The 23989-nt window shown below is 48.3% G+C and overlaps 1 protein-coding gene across 2 annotated transcripts in view; it reads right to left on the bottom strand.

Moving 5' to 3' along the window:
• The window catches only part of AP1B1 (adaptor related protein complex 1 subunit beta 1), a 57021-nt gene that overhangs the window by 13178 nt on the left and 19854 nt on the right, over nt 1-23989 (bottom strand). For both annotated transcript variants that reach the window (XM_055322522.1, XM_055322521.1), the window contains exons 2-14: nt 23238-23300; nt 20039-20144; nt 17458-17593; nt 16034-16279; nt 14612-14802; nt 13381-13602; nt 10547-10667; nt 9982-10077; nt 8662-8777; nt 8156-8321; nt 2303-2401; nt 1515-1774; nt 459-660 (exon numbers count right to left, since the gene is read on the bottom strand). In XM_055322522.1, the coding sequence (XP_055178497.1) occupies nt 459-660; nt 1515-1774; nt 2303-2401; nt 8156-8321; nt 8662-8777; nt 9982-10077; nt 10547-10667; nt 13381-13602; nt 14612-14802; nt 16034-16279; nt 17458-17593; nt 20039-20144; nt 23238-23274 (1998 nt within the window). In that variant the 5' untranslated portion in view covers nt 23275-23300. The remainder of the gene's footprint in view (nt 1-458; nt 661-1514; nt 1775-2302; nt 2402-8155; nt 8322-8661; nt 8778-9981; nt 10078-10546; nt 10668-13380; nt 13603-14611; nt 14803-16033; nt 16280-17457; nt 17594-20038; nt 20145-23237; nt 23301-23989) is intronic.

Raw genomic sequence — 23989 nt, 5'->3', positions numbered from 1 at the left:
CTACCCTCTCCTCCCGGCTCTACCAGCTACCTGAAGAAGTCCCAGGAAGATACCCAGTCCAGTCTTACCATACCCTTTCTACAGAGGGGGACTATCCCTGACTTCTCATGGGCCTCTTGGGCCTGTTGGGATGTTGCCCCACGATGGTGCAAGATGGGGGGGGTAAGTGGACACTTGTCTGGCTCCTCTAGCCTTACAGGCCCCAAATCTGTTGGGGCTCAGTGGCTTGGCAAGAGGCTAAGTCCCGTATCTGCCACATACTACGCGCTGTTGGAAGGAAGATCACCTGATCTCTTGACGCCTCAGTTTTCTCCCCTCTAAGTAGGGAGTGACATAGTCACCTTCACAAATAGGTGTACCTGAGGCCCTTGGTTGGTGAATGGCACAGACGGGATGTTCAATGATTGCTTCTCTGAAGGTCATTATCAAGATCATCCAGAGGGGGCCCCAGGACATACCAGGCTGTCAAGGCCTCCACCAAGAAGGTCCACGGCTCCCATCTGCACTGAGGAGGTGGCCAGAGGTGGGCCGCTCACCGGGGGGCCGAGGTCCAGGTTGAGGAGGTCACCCAGTAGGTCACCCTGGGTGGGAATGACATCTGGCTGCTCACCAGAGGGTGCTCCGGCAGGGGCCGTCTCAGGGCTTTCTGTGCTCTCGTTCCTGTGAGGACACAGGAGGGAGAGGGTCAGAGGGCCCTGGGCTGTCTCAGGGAGATCAGAGTCCTCAGTCTGTAGTATCCTCTCCCAGGACAGGCACCTGGGTCTCCTCACTGTTCCAGAAGGGCTGTCTATATGTCCCCTCCCCTTCCCCTTTCCTATGACTGATACATCTTTTTGGTTCTCCAAGAGATCCAGCTTCATGGGGGTGAGTGAAGGGAGAGGCCCTCTGTATTTCCACTACTTAGCACATTCTAAAGACTGATGTCTGTTCTGGAGGACTGGGAACCAAAGCCAAACCAACCACCAGGGGGTGGCAGAGGAGGGTGAGAAGAACAGGGCTCTGGAATTAGAATTGGGGCTGTGACTAGCTATGCTGGTTGTGGGATGCTGCACCAGGCCCTCAAGCTCTCTGTCCTACTGTCCTCGTCTGTTAAATGGGGAGACCTCTTAGAGCTATTGTTAAGGATCAAATGAAATCATCCTGGTATGTAGTAAACATTCATTAAAAAGACATTAGAATGGGGGCACCTGGGTGGCTCAGTAGAATGGGGGTGCCTGTGTGACTCAACTCTTAATTTTAGCTCAAGTCTTAATCTCAGGTTGTGGGATTGATTGAGCTCAACAGGAATCTGCTTGAGAGTCTCTCTCTCGCCCCCTCCACCCCACCCCACCCCACATTTTCTCTCTTTCTATCAAATAAATAAATTGATTAATTATAAAAAAAAGTCACTAGAATGGTAATTTCCTTGATTCCAGCCTTGCCACGGGTTATCGCATCAGGCCTGAGTGCCTGGGTTAATGAACCGCAAAACCAGGTGGGGATGCTCAGCCTAGAGACTGGCCCACTTCACTCACGAGGCAGTGCGAGGTGGCAGGCTCTTGTGCACAACGCCCCGGCCCCCCTCCACAAAGGCGCTGGGAGGCTTATGGTAGACGGAAGCCAGGGTGCCAATATAGCAGATGAGCTCGTCCAGCAGTGTGGGCTCAATGAGGTCTGTCTCTTCAGAGATGAGTGGCTTCTCAGCCAATACCACCTCCTTGGCAGCCACTGGGTCCGTGGAGAGCAGACGCCAGTAGATGTAGCCACGGTCCCGCAAGTCTGGATTATCAGAGTCCTTAAGCAGAAGAGGTGATGAGAAGCCTATTAAACTTGGAACAGAGCAACCAGCTGGAGAGAAGGAAGGAGCCCCTCCCCAAGCCCCATGACCGAGGCATGGTCATAGTGCTGGCCAACAGCAGTGATCCTGAGCAGTCCCACATTACCTGTCCCTAAACATGGCCTGGCTCCTTGATTTCCCACTCTAGCCCAGTGTTAAATAGGCCAGTCCTGCTCCTGTCCCCACTCCTCACTCCTCTCCAAAATCTGTCTTCCCTGTCATACAAACCCTCTGGTTCTCCCAGACCTCCCTCTCCTCTTCTGTTTACAGTCTATCTCAACTTCACCACCTGACCCACTCCATCGTGATTTATCTGTGACTGAGCTCCCTGAGCAGGGATGCTGGATTACTCTAGGCCCAACCCCCCAGTGGTGCCTGTCTTAGGAACAGGACCTTGGCAGGAAGGTCTGGCAGGCTCCTTGGACCCAAGCATCCCCTGTGGAGTGAGAACTGCACAGGGCACAGCATAGAGGCGGGGGCACTGACCTGAGTAGCCAAGCTGAGAACCTGCTGTACCAGTTCCTGGGTCTCTGTCGGCTTCTTCAGGAAAAGTTTCACGATGGCCGTCAGTAGCTGCAGCTGGACCTGTGGGAAGACAGAGAGGTGACAAGAAAGAATAAGCAAGGGCTTCATTTGAGGATAGAAGAAAACAAAATGAGGGCCTCAGAAAGGGGAAAGGCTGTTGTTCAAAGGCCTTGGAAGCTGAGGAGAGCTTTTTCAGGTTTGGAGTAGGTCACAGAATACAGACTAAGGCCTGGGAGCTGGTCATGCTAAGTAGCCTAGACCTTGGCATTACCACTCAGGAAGGAGATAGCCCTATTTGGCAGCCCAACACTAGGGTCCTAGAAACCTGTCAGGGCTCCCAGCCTCATGGTGCCTTAAGGAGTTCGCAGCTTAAAAAGGCAACATATGTATGTAGCTGGTGTGCTTCTTAAAGGGACCATATGTCAACAGCAGAGATGATGCCAGCGAGGCCCCAGGGTCTGGGCCACCAGGCCCAGAGAGGCAGCCTGTCATCAAGGAGCTGGGCTTCTACCAGAAGGTAGGAACCATTCCTGCCCAGCCCTCTCTCAGCCCCCGTATCTCACCCTGCTGCTGCCTTCACCAGATCATGCCCCCTGCTGCCCTCACCTGGCCACCATCTTCTCATCCCTTAGGGCTCATGCTGTCCCCAGCACCCCCACACTTCTGCACCCCCTCATCAGCACTGCCCCACAGTATTAGAAATGCTTTCCAGCCATCAGGCTGTCCTGTGGAGACAGCCCTTTGAGAGCAGAGATGATGACTGTATCTCTGGTTATTGCTCTACTGAGTGTCTAGTGCATAGCAAGCACTTAAGAAATGGTCCATGTCAGGAATCAAGCAATCCAGAGTCCTTATGATTTGGTTACATATGGGCCAACAGTAGAGGAGCAGTGGGCTGCCAAGGTAGGAGGTAGCCCAGGAACAGGCTTCTAGGACTTGGCTACAGCCCCTGGCCAGGTAGTCCAGGGGAAGCCATTTATCCTCATTTGGTGGGGAGATGGGTGCCTGCTTCAGGGGATTCTCATGAACTCTGAAAATCACAATTTATGACAGCTGATTTTTTTAAAGACTTTATTTATTTATTCATGATAGACATAGAGAGAGGAGAGAGGCAGAGACACAGGCAGAGGGAGAAGCAAGCTCCATGCCAGGAGCCTGACGTGGGACTCGATCCCGGGACTCCAGGATCGCGCCCTGGGCCAAAGGCAGGCACCAAACTGCTGAGCCACCCAGGGATCCCCATATGACAGCTGATTTTGAAGCTAGAGTTACATCACACCTCAGTTTATGACAAAGTCATACAACTTCTCTGATTCCATTTCATTTATAATGTCTATATAAATACCTCACAGGATTAATGGAAGAGTCCATAAAACAAGAAATGTAAAGAACTTATCGTCTATTCTGCTCAATATACAACAGCTGTCACAATGATCATCAATATCACTGCAGCCAGCACATGGGAATTCTTTACCAAGTTCTCCTCAACCTAGGTCAGCTGGCTGCCTGGCATCATTCATCACTGTCAGGTCTGCTACACTGTCTAGGAACTCTGGCCACTAGCGCAACTCCTCCCACCTCTCACCAACACACTGACACCCCCGCATGTTAGCCTGCATGTTTAGGGCAACCTATCTGCAATGATATCTCTGCTTCTGCTACTATCCAAACAGGGGCAAGAGGCAGGCTGGACTGACATACCACCTCAGCCAAGACTTTCTGAGCTCCCTGTCCACGGCTGGAGAGGCCTAAGAGCCCAGGGCAAGGAGGCTTAAAGAGACAATCTAAAATAAGTTCCCTGGGGTGCCTGGGTGGCTCAGTCAGTTGAGCATACAACTCTTGATCTCCACTCAGGTCTTGATCTCAGGGTCCTAAATTCAAGCCCTGTGTTTGGCTCCACGCTGGGCCAAAAAAATAAATAAGTAGGTAAGTTAGTTACTTAATTCCCAAACTGTTAAGCACTAAACAAGTATTCTTATAAAAGCTTTGAATGGTATTGTGAACCCAGGAGGCAAAGGGAGCTGGCCACTTAATTAAAACCACCACCACCACCACCCAGCTACAGTGTGCAGAGTACTGGAGTGGCCAGTTTATACACATCATCCAATAAGCTTTGCAGGAACCCTGCACTGGAGACAAAGAAACAGGCTTGGCAAGTTTAACTTGTTCCAGGCCACTCAACAGGGGAGGAACATAGATTAGATTGTTTCCTCAAGCCAAGTTCCTGCCAAGCTTTCCCTTGTCCAAATTTTCTAAGCTTGGGCTCTTCAGCAGGCTTTAAGAAGGCAGAAGTGGCCACAAGATTTACTTTAATATATGGACAGAAACACCCCCAGAGGATACCTTCTGCAGTAATCCCAGACAGGACTTGATTGCAGGACACAAGGGATCACAAGCCAGGCTCTGCTTCTCTCAGAGATGAGCAAGTTAAGGCAGCTAGTACAGTGGTGAAAGTAAAAGCGGCCTGAGGCAGGCTGACCTGGGACTTGGCAGGTGACAGTGGGACCGGGTGATGGTAGGAGTTACTACTATTATTTTGTGATGGACATCTGTTGTTTTTGCCCACCTAGCACCTAGTCTGTCTTCTGGTAACAGAAATGCTGTCTTTTCTTCAGAGAATCACCCTCCTCTGTTTCAATCTATGGAACCTGGAATAGGAGTCTGACAGACCTGGCCAACTGGAATCATGGCAATTAGCTCAGGATAATGCAAACAGGCCTGGACTGCTGCTGGAACTACCAAGGGATTAGGGCACTTGCTATACAGTAAGGACACAGCCTGGAACCACTGACCCCACATAGGCCATACTCCTGGGAGCCTTCCTAAAGGAGAAGCCGCCTCAGGGAGACAGACACAACTCTGATGTCACCATCTGGGCACCCTCACCTAAGCATGCTTGAAGAGAACACACTCCTGGATCTTATTAGCTACAGGAACCAGGAGGTCTCCTTTGTTGCCGGACCAGTTTACTTTTAAATCAGTTCTGATCAACAGCAATACTACCATTCATGAGTGCTTATCATGGGCTGGGTACACGACAAGGACATTACACAAAGCAACCCATTTAACTTACAAAGCAACAGGATGAGGCAGAGCCTTATGACCCTCATTTTATAAATGAGGACACTAAGGCTCAGAAAGGCAGAGAGTTAGTGTACAGCCACCAAGCCAGGAAGGGGCAGAAGAGGGATTCGGAGTTTGGGGTCTCCTATTCTAAGGCTCATGCTCTGACCCAATAGGTTACACTCCCCAGTTGGGAAACAAATATTTCTGTGCTTACAAACCCGTTTTAAAAGCCGTCTTGCATGAGCAGACAGTGCCTGGTTCACAGAAAAGGGAATACAAATGAAAGATGCTCAACTCCACACAACAGAAATGCAAACAAAACCAACCAAGGTACATCTTGTTGTTTATCAGATTGGCAAAAACAGTTTGAGAATATACTATGTTGGCAGGAAGGTAAAGGGAGGGCTATGCTACCTCTGAGACTGGAATGTAAATGAGAACAATTTCCATACCAAAAGAAATATGGAATATTTCCCCACATCTCCAAGCACAGGCCCTTTTACCAGAAAGAATTTACCTAAGTTTATCCTCCAGCTATACTTGCAGATGTGCCCTACATAGGTTATTCATAGCAGTACTGATTAAAAGAGAAGACTGACACCTACATATCCATCAGGGGAGGCTAAATAAACATGGCACTATGCAGCCATAAAGAGTCCCATAAATTATAACAGCAGAAACTTCAGATATATTTTTAAGAGAAAAGGGCAAAGTGCTGTATAATTTCTTTCTTCCTTTTTTTTTTTTTTTTAAGATTTTATTTATTCATGAGAGAGAGAGAGAGAGAGAGAGAGAGAGAGAGGCAGAGACACAGGCAGAGGGAGAAGCAGGCTCCATGCAGGGAGCCCGACGTGGGACTCGATCCCAGGTCTCTAGGATCAGGCCCTGGACCGAAGGTGGCGTTAACCACTGAGCCATCTGGACTGCCCAGTAGTGTTTATTTTTAAGTAATCTCTACACCTAACATTGAGCTCAAACTCACAACTATGAGATCAAGAGCTGCATGCTCTACCAACAGAGCCACTTAGGTGCCCCACAGTAGTGTTTAAAAATAAATGAGAGGTGGGGTGCCTTGGTGGCTCAGTCAGTTGAATGTTAAACTCTTGATCTCAACTCAGGTCTCAATCTTAGGGTCATGAGTTCAAGCCCTGTATTGGACTCCATGTTGTGTGGAAACTAGTAGGTATGTATGTGCGTATGTACGTACGAATTAATGAATAAATGGTAACATATACACAGTGGATCCTATTATCCGCAGAGCCCATATTTCAAATTTGCCCATTTCCTAACATGTATTTATAACCCCCAAATCAATGTTTGGGGAGCTTTCATGGTCTTTCACAACTAAGTGCAGAGCAGCCAAAAGTTCAAGTCACCTGAGGTACATGCTCCCAGCTGAGGTCAAAGGAGATGACGCTCTGCCTAGTTTCAGCTCTCATACTATAAACAAGTGTTCTTTTCATAATCTATTTAGGGCTACGTCTTTCAAATTTTGCTTTTTGTTGGTGATTTCATGTTTAAATAGGCCCCCAAGTATAATGTTGAAGTGCTGTCTAGTGTTCTGAAGCATGAAGAAGTTGTGATTTGCCTTACGGAAAAAAATGTGTGTCAGATCAGCTTCGTACAGGCGTGAGTTACACTGCTGGGAGCCATGAGTTCAATACAAATGAATCAATAATATATATTAAATAAGGTGTCCCATGGGCAACCCAGGTGGCTCAGTGGTTTAGCGCCGCCTTCAGCCCAGGGTGTGATCCTGGAGTCCCGGGATCGAGTCCCGCATCGGGCTCCCTGCATGGAGCCTGCTTCTCCCTCTGCCAGTATCTCTCTCCCTCTCTCCTCTCTGTGTATTCTCATGAATAAATGAAATCTTTAAAAAAAATAAAAAATAGGGGATCCCTGGGTGGCGCAGCGGTTTGGCGCCTGCCTTTGGCCCAGGGTGTGATCCTGGAGACCCGGGATCGAATCCCACGTCGGGCTCCTGGTGCATGGAGCCTGCTTCTCCCTCTGCCTCTCTCTCTCTCTCTCTCTCTCTCTCTGTGACTATCATAAATAAATAAAAATTTTAAAAAAAAAATAAAAATAAAAATAAAAAATAAAAATAAAGTGTCCCTAAACAGAAACACATAAAAAACAAGATTAAATACTGATTGACAAAAATGTGATCAGAGGCTCATAGGAACAATGGTTTAGTACTTGCTAGTTCAGTATTTGCAGTGACTTTATAAAACTTAAGTATCACAAATAACAAAAACCAATTATATATGTGTTTGTTTACTCATATGTAGGAGTATGTATTCCTATACTGTCTCTGGAAGTACCTCGAAGAAACCATGAAATGACACTGATGATCTCCATGAACAGAACTGAGTTGCCAGAAAAGTGGTAGGAAGGAGACTTTTCATCATGCATCCATCCATATTTTTTTTTCAATTTTGAACCAAGTCAAAGAATTACCTATCCGAAGATAAATATAAAATTAAACCTCCAAATTTCTACTTGCCTTCAGTGTGCACCATCATAGACTGCGCTCATAGTCCCCCTTCGGTACTGGAGTATGAGAGCAAAAGGGGCCATCCCTGTCAGCCCTACATCACTTATCTGTCCACACCATCAATGCTGTATCATGAAGGGCAGAGCCCCAAGGACTACTGAGGGGAGGATTTCAGAGTGGGATGGACTGCAGTGGTACCAAGCTGCCAGTCATGACCCACATCCCAGCCCAAGTCACCGCACCTGATGGCTCACCTGGGTGCTCTCATCATGGAAGCCTTCAAGGAAGCTCTCTAGCAGCTCATCAGCATTGTCAATTCGCTCAGCATACTCGCCTACAATCCAAATCATGGCAGCCCGGGCCTCAGGCTCATCCAGGGAGTCCAGGTTCTCACATAGTGTGGCGATCACACTTTCATACCTAAGAGACAAGCACACAGTCAGCATGTGAGCAATGAAGGAACCCAGACAACCCAGAGGAGGCCCAGCAGAGTCCAAGAGAGACAGGAAGCTGCCCCACAAGATCCTGAGAGGGTGGTGAGTAATGGGATTTGAGTTTATCTGTTACATTTTAGTGCTTATTTGGTTTGGGGAGTGGAGGAGGGGCGACTCAGAAGTAAGAAAAAACAATAGGTTTCTTTTGAGAATGCCATTTATGGCAGAGAAGGAAGAGGGGAGAGGCTCCTGTTGCTTCCCCTCCCCTCCATGCCTGTCCCCAGGACAGCCACATCACCCTTACACTAAGAGTGGTGGGCACATACTTGTTGGGATACTTGCGAAAGATGTCCTTGATGACCACAATGGCTTCCTGGACCACATAGTTGACCTTGGTCTGGATGAGATCGAGCAGTGTGCTCACACAGCGTTCTGCAGATTGCTGTGGGAAGAGTAATGTGGGCAAGGCCTTTGTACCCACTTCCAACAGAACCTCTGATGACCATGCCTCAGCCAAGGGCTCAGTCATGTCTTGCCCCCTTTCTTGTCACAGTGGGAAAACAAGAGAACACTTTCTCCAGATAACCAGTGGGAGAATGAGTACAAAATAACAACCTGGGGATGGCAGGGACCTAGAGAGTTAGAATTAGACTGAGAGGGATCCCTGGGTGGCGCAGCGGTTTAGCGCCTGTGTTTGGCCCAGGGCGCGATCCTGGAGACCCGGGATCGAATCCCACGTCGGGCTCCCGGTGCATGGAGCCTGCTTCTCCCTCTATGTCTCTGCCTCTCTCTCTCTCAATCTCTCTCTATCATAAATAAATAAAAAAAATAAAAAAAAAAAAGAATTAGACTGAGAAAGCCAGTAGATCTCCTGAGAGTGGGGAGGGTATTTGAAGTGCTTCCAGGCCAAGGCAGTGACTATGTTCCAGCCTGACACCACCTCACTTCTACTTGTTTCCCAAAACGGGACCCTATGACCAAAAATAGAAAGTCCCTACTTGAAGCCCCTCCAACCCCTTATTCCAATATGTTATACTAATGCCCTTATGGGAGAGATTCTCAGGATGCCATCATTAGCAGCAAGGGGAAAATGCCTCAAGGGGCTGGGGTGACTAGCTGTCCAAGGATCTCCCAGTCCCCAACGAACTAACTTAAAGAGTCAGCTCAGTGGTTAAGGAAGGTCACCATAGGCAGAGAATATAAGGGATGAAATGCCAGGACACAGAGGTCTGGACAGCCCTTGAGAGCCTGGAGAAAACGGCATATGGTTAGTTGAATCATGATTAACGCTAAAATGTTCAGCAGGCAGAGAACCCTGCCCCAAAACTCATGAAGTGAAAGCTAAGTCTACCAGGGGCACCACCAGCTGGGGCTGCCTCACCCTCTTAGCTAACGCTGCGGGAGAACCCATGGTTACCGATGTGTTTGTTTCATCTGCAACAACTTGAATGCCTAAAGGTGATCACAGAGAGAGAAGGAGCCCAATCAGATCTGCACAATGGATGCTTTGGGGCCTCCAGTGGTGACCCTCAGGCCTTCCTGGACCATGAGGAGCTGGCAGATTCTTCTAGAATCAGACTGGTTTTTCTGGTTTCAGCTTCCTTTCCTTCCCTCTCCTGCTAAAGGGCAGAGTCCCAGAGTCTCACCTCCACCTTGATGGCACAGCGCCCAATGGCTCGTACAGCCTTCCGTACAAAGTCCACATCCACCTCTGTTGCATACTCTTTCAGCTCTGCCAGGACCTATGGCCCAAAGAGAAAAGATGAAGTTGGGGGTGGGAACTTCTGGGGAACCCACATCCCTGGACAACGGGTACGCAGAAACTGCTAGAAGGATGGCATTCTGCCTCCCGCTCAAGAAGGGCCAAGGGGAAGGAGAGAGTTACCAGATGTCCGAAGAGGAAAGCAGGGAAGAACTAGGTGGCAGGACTGGACAACCCTTGTTTAGGCTGAGCTAGCTAACAGAGCCATCAGACTACCACTTTTCAATGGATGGATAAGTAATAGTAGGGAGAACAAATGTTTTAATCACAAAAATACCATTAAGATTTGTTGAGTGCTTGCTTACAGAGCCTTGTGTTAAGCACTCTTCATGAGATGAACTGTTAATGATGAGCTGTGGTCTCTGGCAGCCCACTCAGAGACCACAGCCTGGTGGTGGTGTTGCTGTCAACATCAAAGTTCATGCCCCTAGCTATAGCCCTCTGCTAACCTGGGCGATGTTGGCCTGGGAGGCCAGACGGATCATGATGTCCAGCTTCTCCAGCTTCACGTAGATGGGGTCATTGTATTTCACAAAGAAGACCTTCATTTCATGCTTCAGGATCTCAGGCCTGGTGGCAAGACAGGATTGCCCAAAGAGTAAAAAGCAAGGCATAAGCCCTGTGAGAAAACCCCTTTCATGTTTACTGGGGTATTTCTATGGTCTGAGGTAGATCCTAACATCAGTGAAGACAGTCACTGTCACGGCTGCACAGTTCCTGAGTGAGGGTCCAGTGAAGGCCTGCAGAAGGTTCTGATTGGCCACTGTATGTCTAACATTATTCCAGGAAGGGAAGAGGGAATATGAGCAAGAGTTAATTCGTATTTGAGAGTAGCAGGCAGCAGGTATGGGAATCAGACCTCAGTGCCAATCCCAGCTGGGACCTGAGGCCTCTGCTTCCTCACTCACAAAATCAGAATGACACCATGTAGGAATTGTTAGCACTGCAGGCCTCAGTCTCCAGCCTTAGAAAGGTCTGGCATCTGGGAACTCAGTTTTTGGGAGTGTTCTCACTGTTCCCTAAATGATAAAGGTGGCTAACCATGCCTATAATGTTTGTATAAACAATATGATTTATTCTGAATATCTGCTTTCCTTCTGGGCATTTGAAATTTTGGTAGGTGACCATGTGACCAGCCCCCAATAAAAACCCAGGCTGCTGAGTCTCCAATAAGCTCCCATGAGTCCTTCTAGAGAATCTCTAAACATCAGAGTGGTCCCAGGGACCCCAACAGACACCCACATCACAGGGCTCTTGTGAGAGTTAGACAGGAAGCATTTAGCATGATCAATACCTACTTCAGAGATGCACTTGCTATGTGGGAGCTGCACCACAGTGTTGCTGCTCCTCCCTCAACTGGTACCACCCACCTCTTTTTTCTTAGATGAGGAAATCTGAAAGGTGGGGGCTTGCACCAGGTGTATCTAGTGCTAATAAGGGTAGAATCAAGAGTCACCATCCTCAGCTCTTATTTCTATGCGCTTTCCAGAACTGAAGAAAGAAGGAAAAAGAATGAGGACAGATGGTGAAGAGGGGAGAAGACACAGCAGAGAGAAAGGACGGGCTCTAGGTAACACTCAGTGCTTCTGTGCAAGCTGCAGAAGCCTTTGTCGTGCCTGGTGGGAGAGACAGGGTCCCAAGCTTGGGGTGGGGGGAAGAGAAGACATGATTTCTGCAATCAGGACTTGGCAAAAGCTGCCTGACCCAATGTGGGGACTAGGCCAGATGGTGCCTGGGCAACCTGGTCAACTTCTTAAGAGATTTGCCATGTTAAATATAGCACAGGGAGCCCTTCACGCTGATCGTGATCTTTAGGTTGCTATATCTTACTAAATCCTACACTGCAACTATGAATGAATCCCTAGTCTCTTGGCTCTGTTTAGGCACTCAAAATGCTTTCCCAAATTTACCTCCCAATCTTCACAACTGCCACAATTCTACTGATATCTCTGGACCGTCAAGAGTGTTCTAAGAAGGGCAGCCTGGGTGGCTCAGTGGTTTAGTGCTGCCTTCAGCCCAGGGTGTGACCCTGGAGACCCGGGATCGAGTCTCAGTCAGGCTCCCTGTGAGGAGCCTACTTCTCCCTCTGCTTGTGTCTCTGCCTCTCTTTCTCTCTGTGTCTCTCATGAATAAATAAATAAAATCTTAGAAAAAAAAAAAGAGTGTTCTAAGAACCAGAATGATGCTACAAGGACAGGGAGATATGCTGTCTTCCAAGAAAGAATGTCTACAAGAAACCCTTGTTTTCACGTAGCCCTGTTCCCAGCAAGGGGACTACTGTAAAACATGGATGTTCACGAGTTAGTAACTGAGCGAGCCATTTGACCAAAAAGGCTGGGAGGATAACCCCAGAGACAAGCCCTACTGTTTTCTGGATTGTTCCAGAGAACCCCTCCTATTCTGGGCCCCTCAGGCACTGCTAATTATTTTTATTTTTAAGCTCTACCCATCCTAGGTATCAGGCACCTTCTCTTTGAGGCAGTGGCTTACAGCTGTGGTCATTCCCATGGGGCCAACAGAAACGAGCTTCTTCTTTTTTTTTCTAGCTTCTTTTTTAAAGTAGGCTCCACACCCAATATGGAGCCCAACATGGGGCTTGAACTCATGACCCTGAGATCAAGGCCTGAGCTGAGATCAAGAGTGCTTGATGCTTAACTGACTAAGCCACCCAAGCGTCGCCAGATATGGGCATCTGAGTGATTCTCATATACCCCTCCTCAGGCCCTAGGCTGATGCAAAGTCCATAGTACCTTGCCACTTTGGAGTCCTCCAACCTCAGAGAATTTTACTAATGCTATAGACTCTATCCCCAGGAAAAATACAGACAGAATCTTATATCCTGTTTCAGGAGGGTTCTGTGAATTATGGAGTCATCCATTGTGGTTAAAAAGCACCATGCTGGTCTATACTTGACCTGCTACCTGATTAGGTTAAGCCAGGGTTTCTCACTCTCAGCACTACTGACATTTTGGGCTGGCCAGTTCTCTGGGGGAGGGGAGGCTGTCCTGTGTACTGTAGGGTGTTGAGCAGCATCCTTGGCCTCTACCCACTAGGTGCCAGTAAAGTCCCCTGAAGTCTGACAACCAAAAATGTCTCCAGACACTTCCAAATGTCCCGTGGAGGACAAAGCTGTATATGGCTAAGGCTCCTGGATTAAGCTTTTGAGATTTCCTACAGAGCTATAGATCAGTTTCCCTTTAGGGTCCAGTTCCCAGGAAGAAATATCCCTCCCCTCTACCCCCAATCCCAGGTGCACATTGCACATATGCAGTAGTCTGGGTACCTTTTCTGTACGATGAGGTTGATGTTGCGCAGGGCCACATACTGCAGCTCAGGCTCAGCTGACAGCAGCGTGACCAGGGGTGGGGCCAGCTTCTTGAGCAGTGTGCCATAGTAGTCCAGATCCTTGGACAACATTTCCATGAACTTCATCAGCACCTTCACAGCAGACAACACCACAGCAGAGTTGGCGTGGGACAGTCTGGGGGTGACCCGCTCACAGATGCTGGGGTCCGTTCCAAGGGGGGTAAACAGGAGAGACAGACAAGGGAAATACCCTGTTTTTAGTTATTAAGAGAGCATGTTTTCCGTAGGAGGATCTAGATCTTGCTTCTGGTGCTCGCTAACTGACCCCAACAGGTTAAAACCACTCTGAGTGGGATCCCTGGGTGGCCCAGTGGTTTGGCGCCTGTCTTTGGCTCGGGGCGCGATCCTAGAGACCCGGGATCGAATCCCACGTCAGGCTCCCGGTACATGGAGCCTGCTTCTCCCTCTGCCTGTGTCTCTGCCTCTCTCTCTCTCTGTCTGTACTGTCATAAATAAAAATAAAAAAAAAATTAAAAAAAAAAACAAAAAAACAAAAAAACCACTCTGAGTTTGTTTCCTCATCTAGAAAATGGAGATGATGGTACCACCTTCCCAGGGATACTGAAGGCTTTCATGAAACAATGCACATAAAGCCCTATGCATAGTAGTTAATAAACACTGGGTGTCAAATCCTTCCCTTCTCCCACTGCAAAAGGGTTCGTTCAAAACGGGCAAGATATGTTGGTTATGACCAAACATCAGGGTAGACCCAGCTGGGTGAACTGTAGGATTTCTTCTACCTTCTGAGCCAGTGTTTCCTTACCTGTAAAATTTGGACAAAGATGGGGCACCTTTCACAGAGATGCTTTAAGGAGCATCTAATGCATAGGAAGCACTCGGCAGAGCCCCAGCCACCCAGAAAGAATCCAACGAATGGTGACTCTGGTGCTATCTACCTCCTTTACTTGGCCCAAGGTGATCAGGGTCTCTGTCAACAATCAGATCAGGCGCTGGCCTTGGTTCTGGCTGTTTCATGCTGAGCAGGGAGCTGACTGCCTGGCTCTGGCCTCCCTTGAGACGTGCCTGAGGATAGTCTGTGGGGCAAGGACCTGGCAAAGGGCCCAGCAGAGGTCTGAGGCCCAGTTCACGGCTGAAGCCCCGCCAAGGACCAGGTCACTGGGCTGGCAAGCAAGGGGCAACCTGCTCACCTCTGGGCCTCCCGGTCATCCTTAGGCGTATAGTTGGCCAGGCAGTCCAGGATGAAGATCTGGCCCCATTCGGTGCACTCGTTCAGGGCTGTCAGCAGCTTATTAATGGACTGCGGGTTCAGGTCAAGCAGGTTGCTACTGGGATGAGACTCAGCGATCTCTGAGAGGGCAGCCACTGCGTTTGCCACCACCTGGTTGAGAGGGTAGAAGGGGCAGAGGCTGGGGGTGCTGCTTGGGCCAAGCCACATTGGGGCTAATCATGCTCGCTGGTGAGAGACTGAATACCCTGAAAGGAACAGGACCTGATGGGCAGGGTTTGCAGCATGGTGACCCACTCTGAGCACTCACCTTACTGACTCCCCTGTAAACCAGAACAAATGTTAAGTGCCCTCACCAATGAAAAAAAAGAAAGAAAACAAACAAAAGAAAGATCCAGCTCTAAATGTCTGGCAACAGAAAACATTCCTAGTTATCTAGCATGCAGCCCCTGCCTACCAGCTACAACAGCTCACTTCAGGGGATGTCAAGTGTGCTTCTTGGAGTTAGAAGATTCCTCTAGAACCCCTCAGAGCTGCTGGTAACAGATGGGGGGCAAGAATCCAAAGGGGCTGCCAGGTGAAGCACTGGGCTCTCAACCCATTTCTACCAGAGCAGTTGTTTTTATGTGTATTCTGCAGGGTTTTCAACTTTTCCCTGTAACAAACAGTGTTCCAATGGCCAATGTTGTACTGGCCTTTCAGTGCCCTTATGTGACCAGTGTTTCCATAGGACAGAGTGGGATGGCTAGGCTGAGGAGCTTGTGTATTTCACTCCAAACAGGGTCTGCTGAACTGTCCTCCAAACTGCTGCCATACCTGTGTGGAAGGAGAGGAGCTCCCCTCCCAGCCACATCCTGGTGCACTCTCCTCCAGGCTATGCTACTTCAAGGGTGACCCTCTGCAACGCTGTAACCCAAAGACGTGCGGAAAGAGAACTTCACATTCAGAGCTCACTGATATCTTGGTGAGTAGACAGTGACAATGACAGTGGCTGTTAGGGTAAGGAGTACACTAGTCTTGGTTGCATGCCCACTGTGTGCCAGGCCATGCTAGGTACATTACCTTCAAAGCTTAAGCCTCACAACACTCCTGCCAGCCATGGAGAATTAGATCCATCTTACTGATGAAGAAAAGGTGGTTCTGGAAGCCTGGGCAGTCTGCCCAAGGTCACACAGCTCATGTTAAAGAAGGGGCAGAGAAGGGAATACAGGTCTTGCTCCCTCCAAAGAAGGTGCCTGAACCACTGCAGGCATGAGAACAATTAGCCTACCCAGCAAGACTCTGACTCCCAAGAACTGGGGAGTGCTTGGTAGAGGGTGGAGCCAAGATGTTCCCAAGCAGCCCAGGAGGTAGTGAAGTGGCTCGGTGAATGGCAATGGCTTACCATGGGGTTAGAGTCAGAGATTAGGTCTTTAAGGGTGTCCAGGAAGCCCTGGTCCTCTACCAGCTGGGCGTTGATGTCATGGAGCTTGGCTACACAGACAGCTGCTGTTTTGCGCACGTATGGGTCCTCATCCTTCAGGCACTTCCGGAGTGGCTCACACAGGTACTCTGTGATCTTGTCAACGCGGATGCAGCCCATGGTCCGCACAGCCAGGGCCCGGATCAGGGGATTGGGATCCTCACAGTCCTGAGGGGAACCAGTCATTGGCCGGCAGCAGAGGCAAGCTCAGCAACATCAGATACTGCTGTGGGATCTCCCACTAACTGTGGTCATCAGTGCCAAAAGTCAGTGCCACATATGGGCATCAAGCATTTGCCACATATTATGCTTGGGCTTTGTGCATTGTTGACTCTGATGCTCACAGCAGACATATAATACTGTTCCCATTTGACAGATGAAGCAGCTGAGCCTCCCAGAAAGACTGGGAGCTCATCCAGTCACAGAGCAGAGCCATGATTCAAACCTACATCCGTCAGGTACCATAACCCAAAGAACCCATCATGTGTCCGTATCTGAGCACTGACAGGGTAAGGGGAGCTAGGAAGGCTCTAAAGGTAGACAGAACTGACACTTCGGGGATGCCTGGGTGACTCAGTGGTTGAGTGTCTGCCTTTGGCTCAGGGCAGGATCCTGGGGTCCCAGGATCGAGGCCCCACATCGGGCTTCCTACAGGGAACCTGCTTCTCATTCTGCCTTTCTCTGTCTCTCATGAATAAATAAATAAAATCTTAAAAACAAACAAAAAAAAACAAAAAAACCTGACACTTCAAGTCCCCATTTGCTTTTTTTTTTTTTTTATTCAGAGAGAGAGAGAGAGAGAGAGAGAGAGAGAGGCAGACCACAGGCAGAGGGAGAAGCAGGCTCCATGCAGGGAGCCCGTCATGGGACTCGATCCTGGGTCTCCGGGATCACACCTCGGGCTGCAGGTGGCACTAAACCACTGCGCCACTGAGGCTGCCCCCTCGCGTGCCCTCCCCCCCCTCCCCCCTCCCCCGTTTGCTCCTTAATCTAAGTGGAAAACACAGAAAGGGGCAAAGTCTAAAAGGGGAACACAGGAGCTCTGAGATGCTCAATTCTGCCCTGGCAAAGGATGTAGGGCATTGGTGCACCCCAGGGGGATATGAGGATCAATAAAGGCCTTAGGCTACCTCACACAGAATGAGTTAGCAGGGTCTATAGTAACTGATTTTTCTGAGAGAGTGGGAGCCCTCTGCTGGAGGACTAAGTGGCCCTCAGGCTGGGAGTCAGAGGGACTAGAAAGGAGCCTGAGTGTTTTTACTCAGGGCCATAGTGTCCCACCCCAAGAGATGGAGGGAAGATGGAGCAGTGAACACCCATGCCTTTCCTCCCACCAAGCTATTTACCTTCACAAAGGTGTTGACAGCCATGATGGCCATGTCCGGCTGACTCTTGGCGTAGTTCATCAAATACAAGTACACCAGCTTCTTCAGCTCCAGGTTGTCTGTCTGCATACAGTTCACCACGTCGGGAAAGAGGGCACTGAAAAGTCAAAATGGCATAAGCATAGCTAAGGCTGGAGAAAGAAGGTTTTTCAGAGAGCTAATGGGGGGTCTGGGAGGTGGGGTGGGGGCACAGAGATAGTGGATGGGAGAGAAAGAAAAAGATAACAGGACTTCCTAGTAAAAGGGAGGACATCAGCTATGCTCTGTTACCATGAACACTTATTGGTAGCAATGGAATCGAAAAGGTGATTTGAAAAGCAAAGTCCTCTGTTCTTTTCACAGGATTCATTCATATACAAGCTCTACAGCCTATCAGACCTGGCTCAAAACCAGCTCTGTCTCCATCTCCCCACAAGTTTGTTCACCTCCAGGGAAGGTGTAAAAAACCCCATTACACAGGGCCCTGTAATATTTAAAGAGGGCACCATACTCCAGATATCTGGTCTTTGACATCCGAGAGGTGCTAAATAGATGAAAACAATTGTTTTCTTTCCCTGAAACTTAATGCGGCCCCCTTATATTGGGCTGCTGGTTCTAGATGGTTGTAGGGAAGTGGGAATAGGCATGTTCCTTTCACCAGAAGGGCCAGCTCAGCTGCCCACTAAAAACTAGCTCAGCATGTATGGAGCATTTGCTCTATGCCGGGCTTTGTATGTGTGATCTCATTTAACAGCCCCAAGAAGCCAGTGTGTTATCTTCATTTTACAGAAGACAATACTGAGGCTCATAAATGTCAAATAACCTGCCTGAGGAGCCAGCTCTGGTTCTAAAGCCCATGCCCAGGACTGCTGTTATTCTGGGTGGAACCCCTCCCAACACGGTACCCCAGAGTCCCAAACCCCCTGAGATGTGAAATATGCTTAGAGGTCAATTTCCTTCCTCTCTCTGGCATCATTACCTCCCCTCTCAAGGCTTGTGACTTAATGGTTGAGGACACAGTAACAGAGACTTAAGAGGTCAAAGTGAGCTCCCCGGACTCCCTTAGGAGGGAACCCCGTTGATAATGCTGACCTTGATGCATCACCTTGGAAGATGAAGAACCAAGAAGAAAGAGGAAGGTGAAGAGGAGAAACAGCTGATGGGCCTGTCACATCAGCACAACAAGTTCGCCTGAGACAGAAGAACAAAGGTGCTTCCTCTGTGAGGAGGTGACAGCAATGTTCTAGTTGAAGGAGAGTGGCTTTGTCCTGGAAGGATGTGACTTGGAAGGAGGCCTAATTTTCCAGCAGATGCCTGATCCTTTTGCCACTCTGTCTACAGCAGGTCTCTCTGCAGAACTGTTTCTACTGTGGTGCTGTTAGGAGGTCCCTTGCTGAGGTGGCAATAGGATAAGGCAATCCACAGAGAAGTCTGGAGAAGTGTGATCCTGATGTGGGATCCGGATGAGGAGCTGCTCCACATCAGTGCCCAGGCCTATGAGTCATGGAACTGGACACCATGAGGGCATAGAGGAGAGGGTATGGGTGGAAATGCCCTGGATTTCGATTTCAGAAGAGCTGGGCCTCTAACCTAGACTAGGTTAATAGTCCTAGTTCTATTAACCACGTGACTGCTGGGCAGCCACTAGACCCTTTCTTTACCTGGTTTCCTTGGCAGTAAACACATCATTACCTGCAACATAGGAATTGTAAAGAACTGCTAGAAAACCTATCTGAAAGTTTTCTGCATACTCTCAAATACTGTGCAACTCTTAAGTTGTTGCAAAATCCAATCCTCCTCCTTGGGGACTGTATGACATGGTGGGCAGGTAAACACAAGTACACATAATAAAAGGACAGTCAAGAATTAGTGCCAGGTGACAGGAACACAGAACAAGTGCTGCACACTCAGGGGGGTGGGCTGGGGTGACGAGTGAAGGCAACAGAGACACCGTGAATGGGGTTTAAGAGATGGGAAAACATGCTGGTAAATGTAAAAGGGGAAAGGGACATTCTACACAGGGCAAAAGTGTGAGCAAAGGTGAGGCAGCATTCTACATATGATTTGCTCTGGCAATCAGATGCAAAGCAGAGGCTGCAAATTAGTGATAAATTCGATAAATTCCATCTGCAGGTGTGTGTTACTGTTACTACAGTATTTGTTTAATATCATCTTGGCAACCTAAAATAAAGAGATTTAAAATGAAAAATCCTGATTTCTTTTTTTTTTTTTAAAAAAAACCAGACCTGCCCAGACTGGGTTCATTCTCCCCAGCAGGCAGCAATCCTTTGGAATCTCTGACAGGGTTCTGCTACATCCACTTCATTTGCTTGTTACCTTTTTGACCTTGCCCACTTCACTTACTCTCCTGCCACTTCACCCCAGCAGCATCTGAGCATAGGACCCCTCTGTAAACAAAACCTTCTGTTTGGAAAGGTGGTTCATGAAGGGAGCTATAACAAGGGGAGACACAGGTACCTAGAGATAATGTCAAGGAGAGATCTGAACTAGACCCAAGCTTTGGAGCCCCGCGCCTGCTGCCACCCGGCCTACGCCTGCACACCTGACATCTTTGCCCACGGTCATTGACGCAATCACTTTCTTTACCGCCTCCTTCTTCTTCTCCTTCTTGTCACTGTTGAGCTCTGCCTTCAGCTCGAAGATCTCCCCTAAAAAAGGAGGCAGGTATGAGTGATCCACCCCCACCCTGCCAGGGGGTCATTCTCAATCCCCAAATTCCAAAGGATGGGAGGGCAGAGGCAGGTAAGACACTCTGTGCTACCAGCTGAGGGCAGCTTTAGGTCCTTGGCCTTCATGACAGAGGCAGTAGAGAGGGACAATTCTGAGGAGAGGAATCATCAAGAGGGAAGCCTGGAGGATATGCTAGACTGAACAAAGAGAACTATGAACAGAAGAGAGCTACAAAGGTTTAGAGGGAGGCAAAAAGTGTGAGGATAGGTCGTGGTCAGCCACAGTTAAAAACATTCAGAGGAAAGCAAAATTCTCCTCGGCTACCACGCTCACCCAAAGTCCTCAAGGCAGTGTGTGATGGTATCTGGGGACTGAAGATTTGAAGGGAGAGGATAGGATTTGCTCGATTCCCACACTTGGCTTTTCCTGTTTTCCTAGAACCTCCAGTTAAAAACAGTGCACTCAGGGTTTCACTTCCTAAGCCACAAGTGGTTGCTCAGCTCTGAAAATGGGAATTCACTTGCTCCATAAGACCTTGAGCACATAATAAGCTATTCTTAAGAACTCAATCTGGAAAAAAAACAAAACAAAAAACAAATGAGGAAATAGGATTGTTCAGGGCCCAGATAACCTCAATGACAGGTTACAAGGGCAGACTTTGGAATTAGACAGGCCTCCTGCCCTCAAAACAGCAGCCGCCAGGATTTCCTGAACCTTTTTCTAAGGCAGGTGCCATACTTTTCTCCATTTCTTATTTCATCCTCGTGACAACTCTGCATCATACCCCCGCCCCCGTTTTACAGATGAGCAAATGGAGGTTGTGACTTGCCCAAGAACACACCACCAGTAGCAGGTAGGGCCAAGATTCAAAACTGGGTCTTGAAACTCCAAAGCCCATGTGCTCAGGCCAACTAAGGATATCACTTTGCTTCTCTGAGTCAGCTTCCTTGCCTGTACTCGTTCTACTTTGACTGGAGCAGTGAATTCTCTCATTTAACACTCAGATATAAAATACTCATCTCAGTGGCTGGCACTCAGTGGCCTGCATTAAAGGTGACTACTATTGTTATTAATTTGCCATGTGACCCTTGACTTGGATTCCTTTTTTGTAGGAGAGCCCTGGGCTTCCCTCTCAAGTTACTTAGGGTCAGAATAAAGCAGACTGTCACGTGGGGGGGAAGTGCCGAAGAAGTTCTAGATGGATATACAGTGAGAAAAAGAAAACTTGCAGGTTTTTATCATGATTGAACAATGTGGTGCTCAGGGAAAGAACTTGAGATGACAGACAGCAAACAAAGTTAATTAAGAACAATCACAAAGCATGGCCCAGGGCAAGGCCTCACTGAGGATATTGCTCAATAGAGCCAGTAGGAATCTGCAGACCTTGCAATTCAGACTCGACTTCCTTAGGACAGAAGGAACACATGCCCTTCCCCTCCAAGAGACTGAGGGGACCATATCTCCCTGCTGCAGGATCCAACAGACCATGATGACTTTGATCCTCCTCCGTCATGTTGCAGGACCACCCCGGCTTTGCTCAAAGTGCTCGGTCAGATTCAATACAACTGGCCATCAACTAATGGATCTAGGCCTGAGTCACTTCAATTCTAAGAAGGCTGATGAGGTAAACTTGGGATCTGCCTGTTTCCAAAACGTCTCTTTCCTCTAATGGGCCGGAAATCCAATTAGTCACCAAGCTACCTCCTCAGTCACATACAAGGCATTGGATTCTCTCTACCCACAATGCTGCACCCTACCCCACCCCCTGGGCTCAGGTACTATCATCTCTCATGGAAGCTGTGGTACTGTTCCCCTTGCCTCTCCCTAATATCATCCCCTTCACTTCTTTATTAGAAGCTGCCTTGGACCTTCTGTTGCTTAAAACTATAACTGATGTCTGACTTGGACCTAGGCATCCCTCTATGGACATTCCTCTCAAAGGAAAACCCGCAAAAACTCAACCACTGACACCCCAATACACTCAGCACTACGTTCACCCCCTGTAGCCCTGCACATCTCTCCAACTCTCCTTTCATCCCACTTCAGTAACTTGTGCTCAGGTGCTTTCTTTTCCCTGAAGGTACCCTGGGGAAAGCAAGTGCTCCGCTCTGCTCCTCTCCCCTCCCCCTTACCTAGTTAGCTCCACCCAAGGTCCACACAGCTCCCTGCACTTCCCCTTAGCACAGACCTACCAACTTTAGCGTGATTACTATTTAATAGTCTGTCTTCTTTGCTTAACTGCAAGTAAAGCCAGGTCAGAGACTCCAATCTGACTCCATGGCACATGGAGGGGGCTCAGTAAAAACTGGCTAGACCAATGAAGAAGTGCTCCATAAGGGGCAGACTACAGGTCCTGGCTCAGCTGCATCAACAACAGACTCTTTTCATCTGGTCAGCAGGTGTGTGTCAATCTTGCTTGGAAAGAAGGAAGGAGGAAGGAAGGGTCAGTCCGAAAGATGCTTACAGGGTTAAAGCACATTTGTCAGCCACTATAACCATCTGTTTTCCAGAGAGCAGAAACAACCACAATACCCTACAACATAAGACCAGCTTAGCAAATTTCAGTGCAGCAACTCAGCAGACTAACACTGAGTAGTTAGAATTGTGGGGAAATGTTTAAGATAATGTCAGATGAAAAACAGGATATAAAGGATATAAATTCTGACTTCAACCACGTAAAACATGTGCCCATGGAAAAAGACCAGACACACACACACACACACATCACTGTGAGGTTACTGATAGGATTGTGTGCTTTCTTTCCTCCAGGAAAAAAACAAACAAACAAACATCATATTTAATAACATTAGGCCATTCAGAACAAAAGAGGGTGCTCCCCCCCCCCTCCAGAGAGAGTGCTCTTCCCTTCCTGAGTTCTAAAGGAAGTGGTCAATTTCTAACACTATTAACACTCCAATGTTCTGAATCCACAAGGTTAAAGATGCTCTGGGTAATTCCTGCCACTCGCTTCCAGGCCTCCACCCCTGCCCCAAAGCCCACCCTGGCGGAGAAGGCAGAAGGGTGGAGCAGGGAAAGAGTAGGAAAAGACCCCACAATGAAATAAACAGTACCTTTCTTGGTCGTGGTGAAATATTTTGAGTCAGTCATTTTGGTCCCTTATCTGTGGCCAGACTCTGCAAGACAGAAGAGAGGGGTGACTTTCTGTTGTGTCCACTCCATTTTCAATTAGAGCACAGGAGGAAGAAAGGATGCAGCACACACATGGTATGGGAAGATAGCTTCTTATATCTCCAAGGGGCAAATGAGCTGTTAGATAATGGCTGATCAGATTTTGGAAGGTAATTCTGAGGGATCTACCACATTTTTGAGTGTGCATATCCTTTTACCCAGCAATTCTACTTCTAGGACACTCACCCACAGAAATACCTGCACAGATGTAAGGGTTTTACCACAGCTCTGTCTGTAACAATACAACATGGGAAATAACTGAAATGGCCATCAACGAGGGAATGGCTAAATACTCTGAAGAGTACACAGATGAAAAAGCACTTAGTCACAGCCACCCCTTTGTGGTGCTCACTCTACCCAGCACTGTTCTAAGTGCTTTGGGCATGTTAACTCATTAAAGCTTCATCACAGCTTCATGGAGGTGCCATCATTACCCCATATAATCAAATAAGCTTGGAAAATGCCAAATTTGAAAAGCTATGGAGGTTTCTTCTCTCTCCAACTTTTCTGAACTTCTCTAACAGTGATATGTGCTATTTATCTCTAGAGAGAGCTAGAATCTATCTATATACTGTAGATTCTAGAGCATTCCCCAAATTTAACTGGCAAGTTTCCTCAAAGCATCTCTCAGGAC

The sequence above is a fragment of the Nyctereutes procyonoides genome, unplaced genomic scaffold (assembly GCF_905146905.1).
Source record: "Nyctereutes procyonoides isolate TBG_1078 unplaced genomic scaffold, NYPRO_anot_genome, whole genome shotgun sequence".
NCBI classification, from domain to species: Eukaryota; Metazoa; Chordata; class Mammalia; order Carnivora; family Canidae; genus Nyctereutes; species Nyctereutes procyonoides.
The sequence above is the reverse complement of the archived record's forward strand: the minus strand, read 5'-3'. Positions and strand labels throughout refer to the sequence as shown.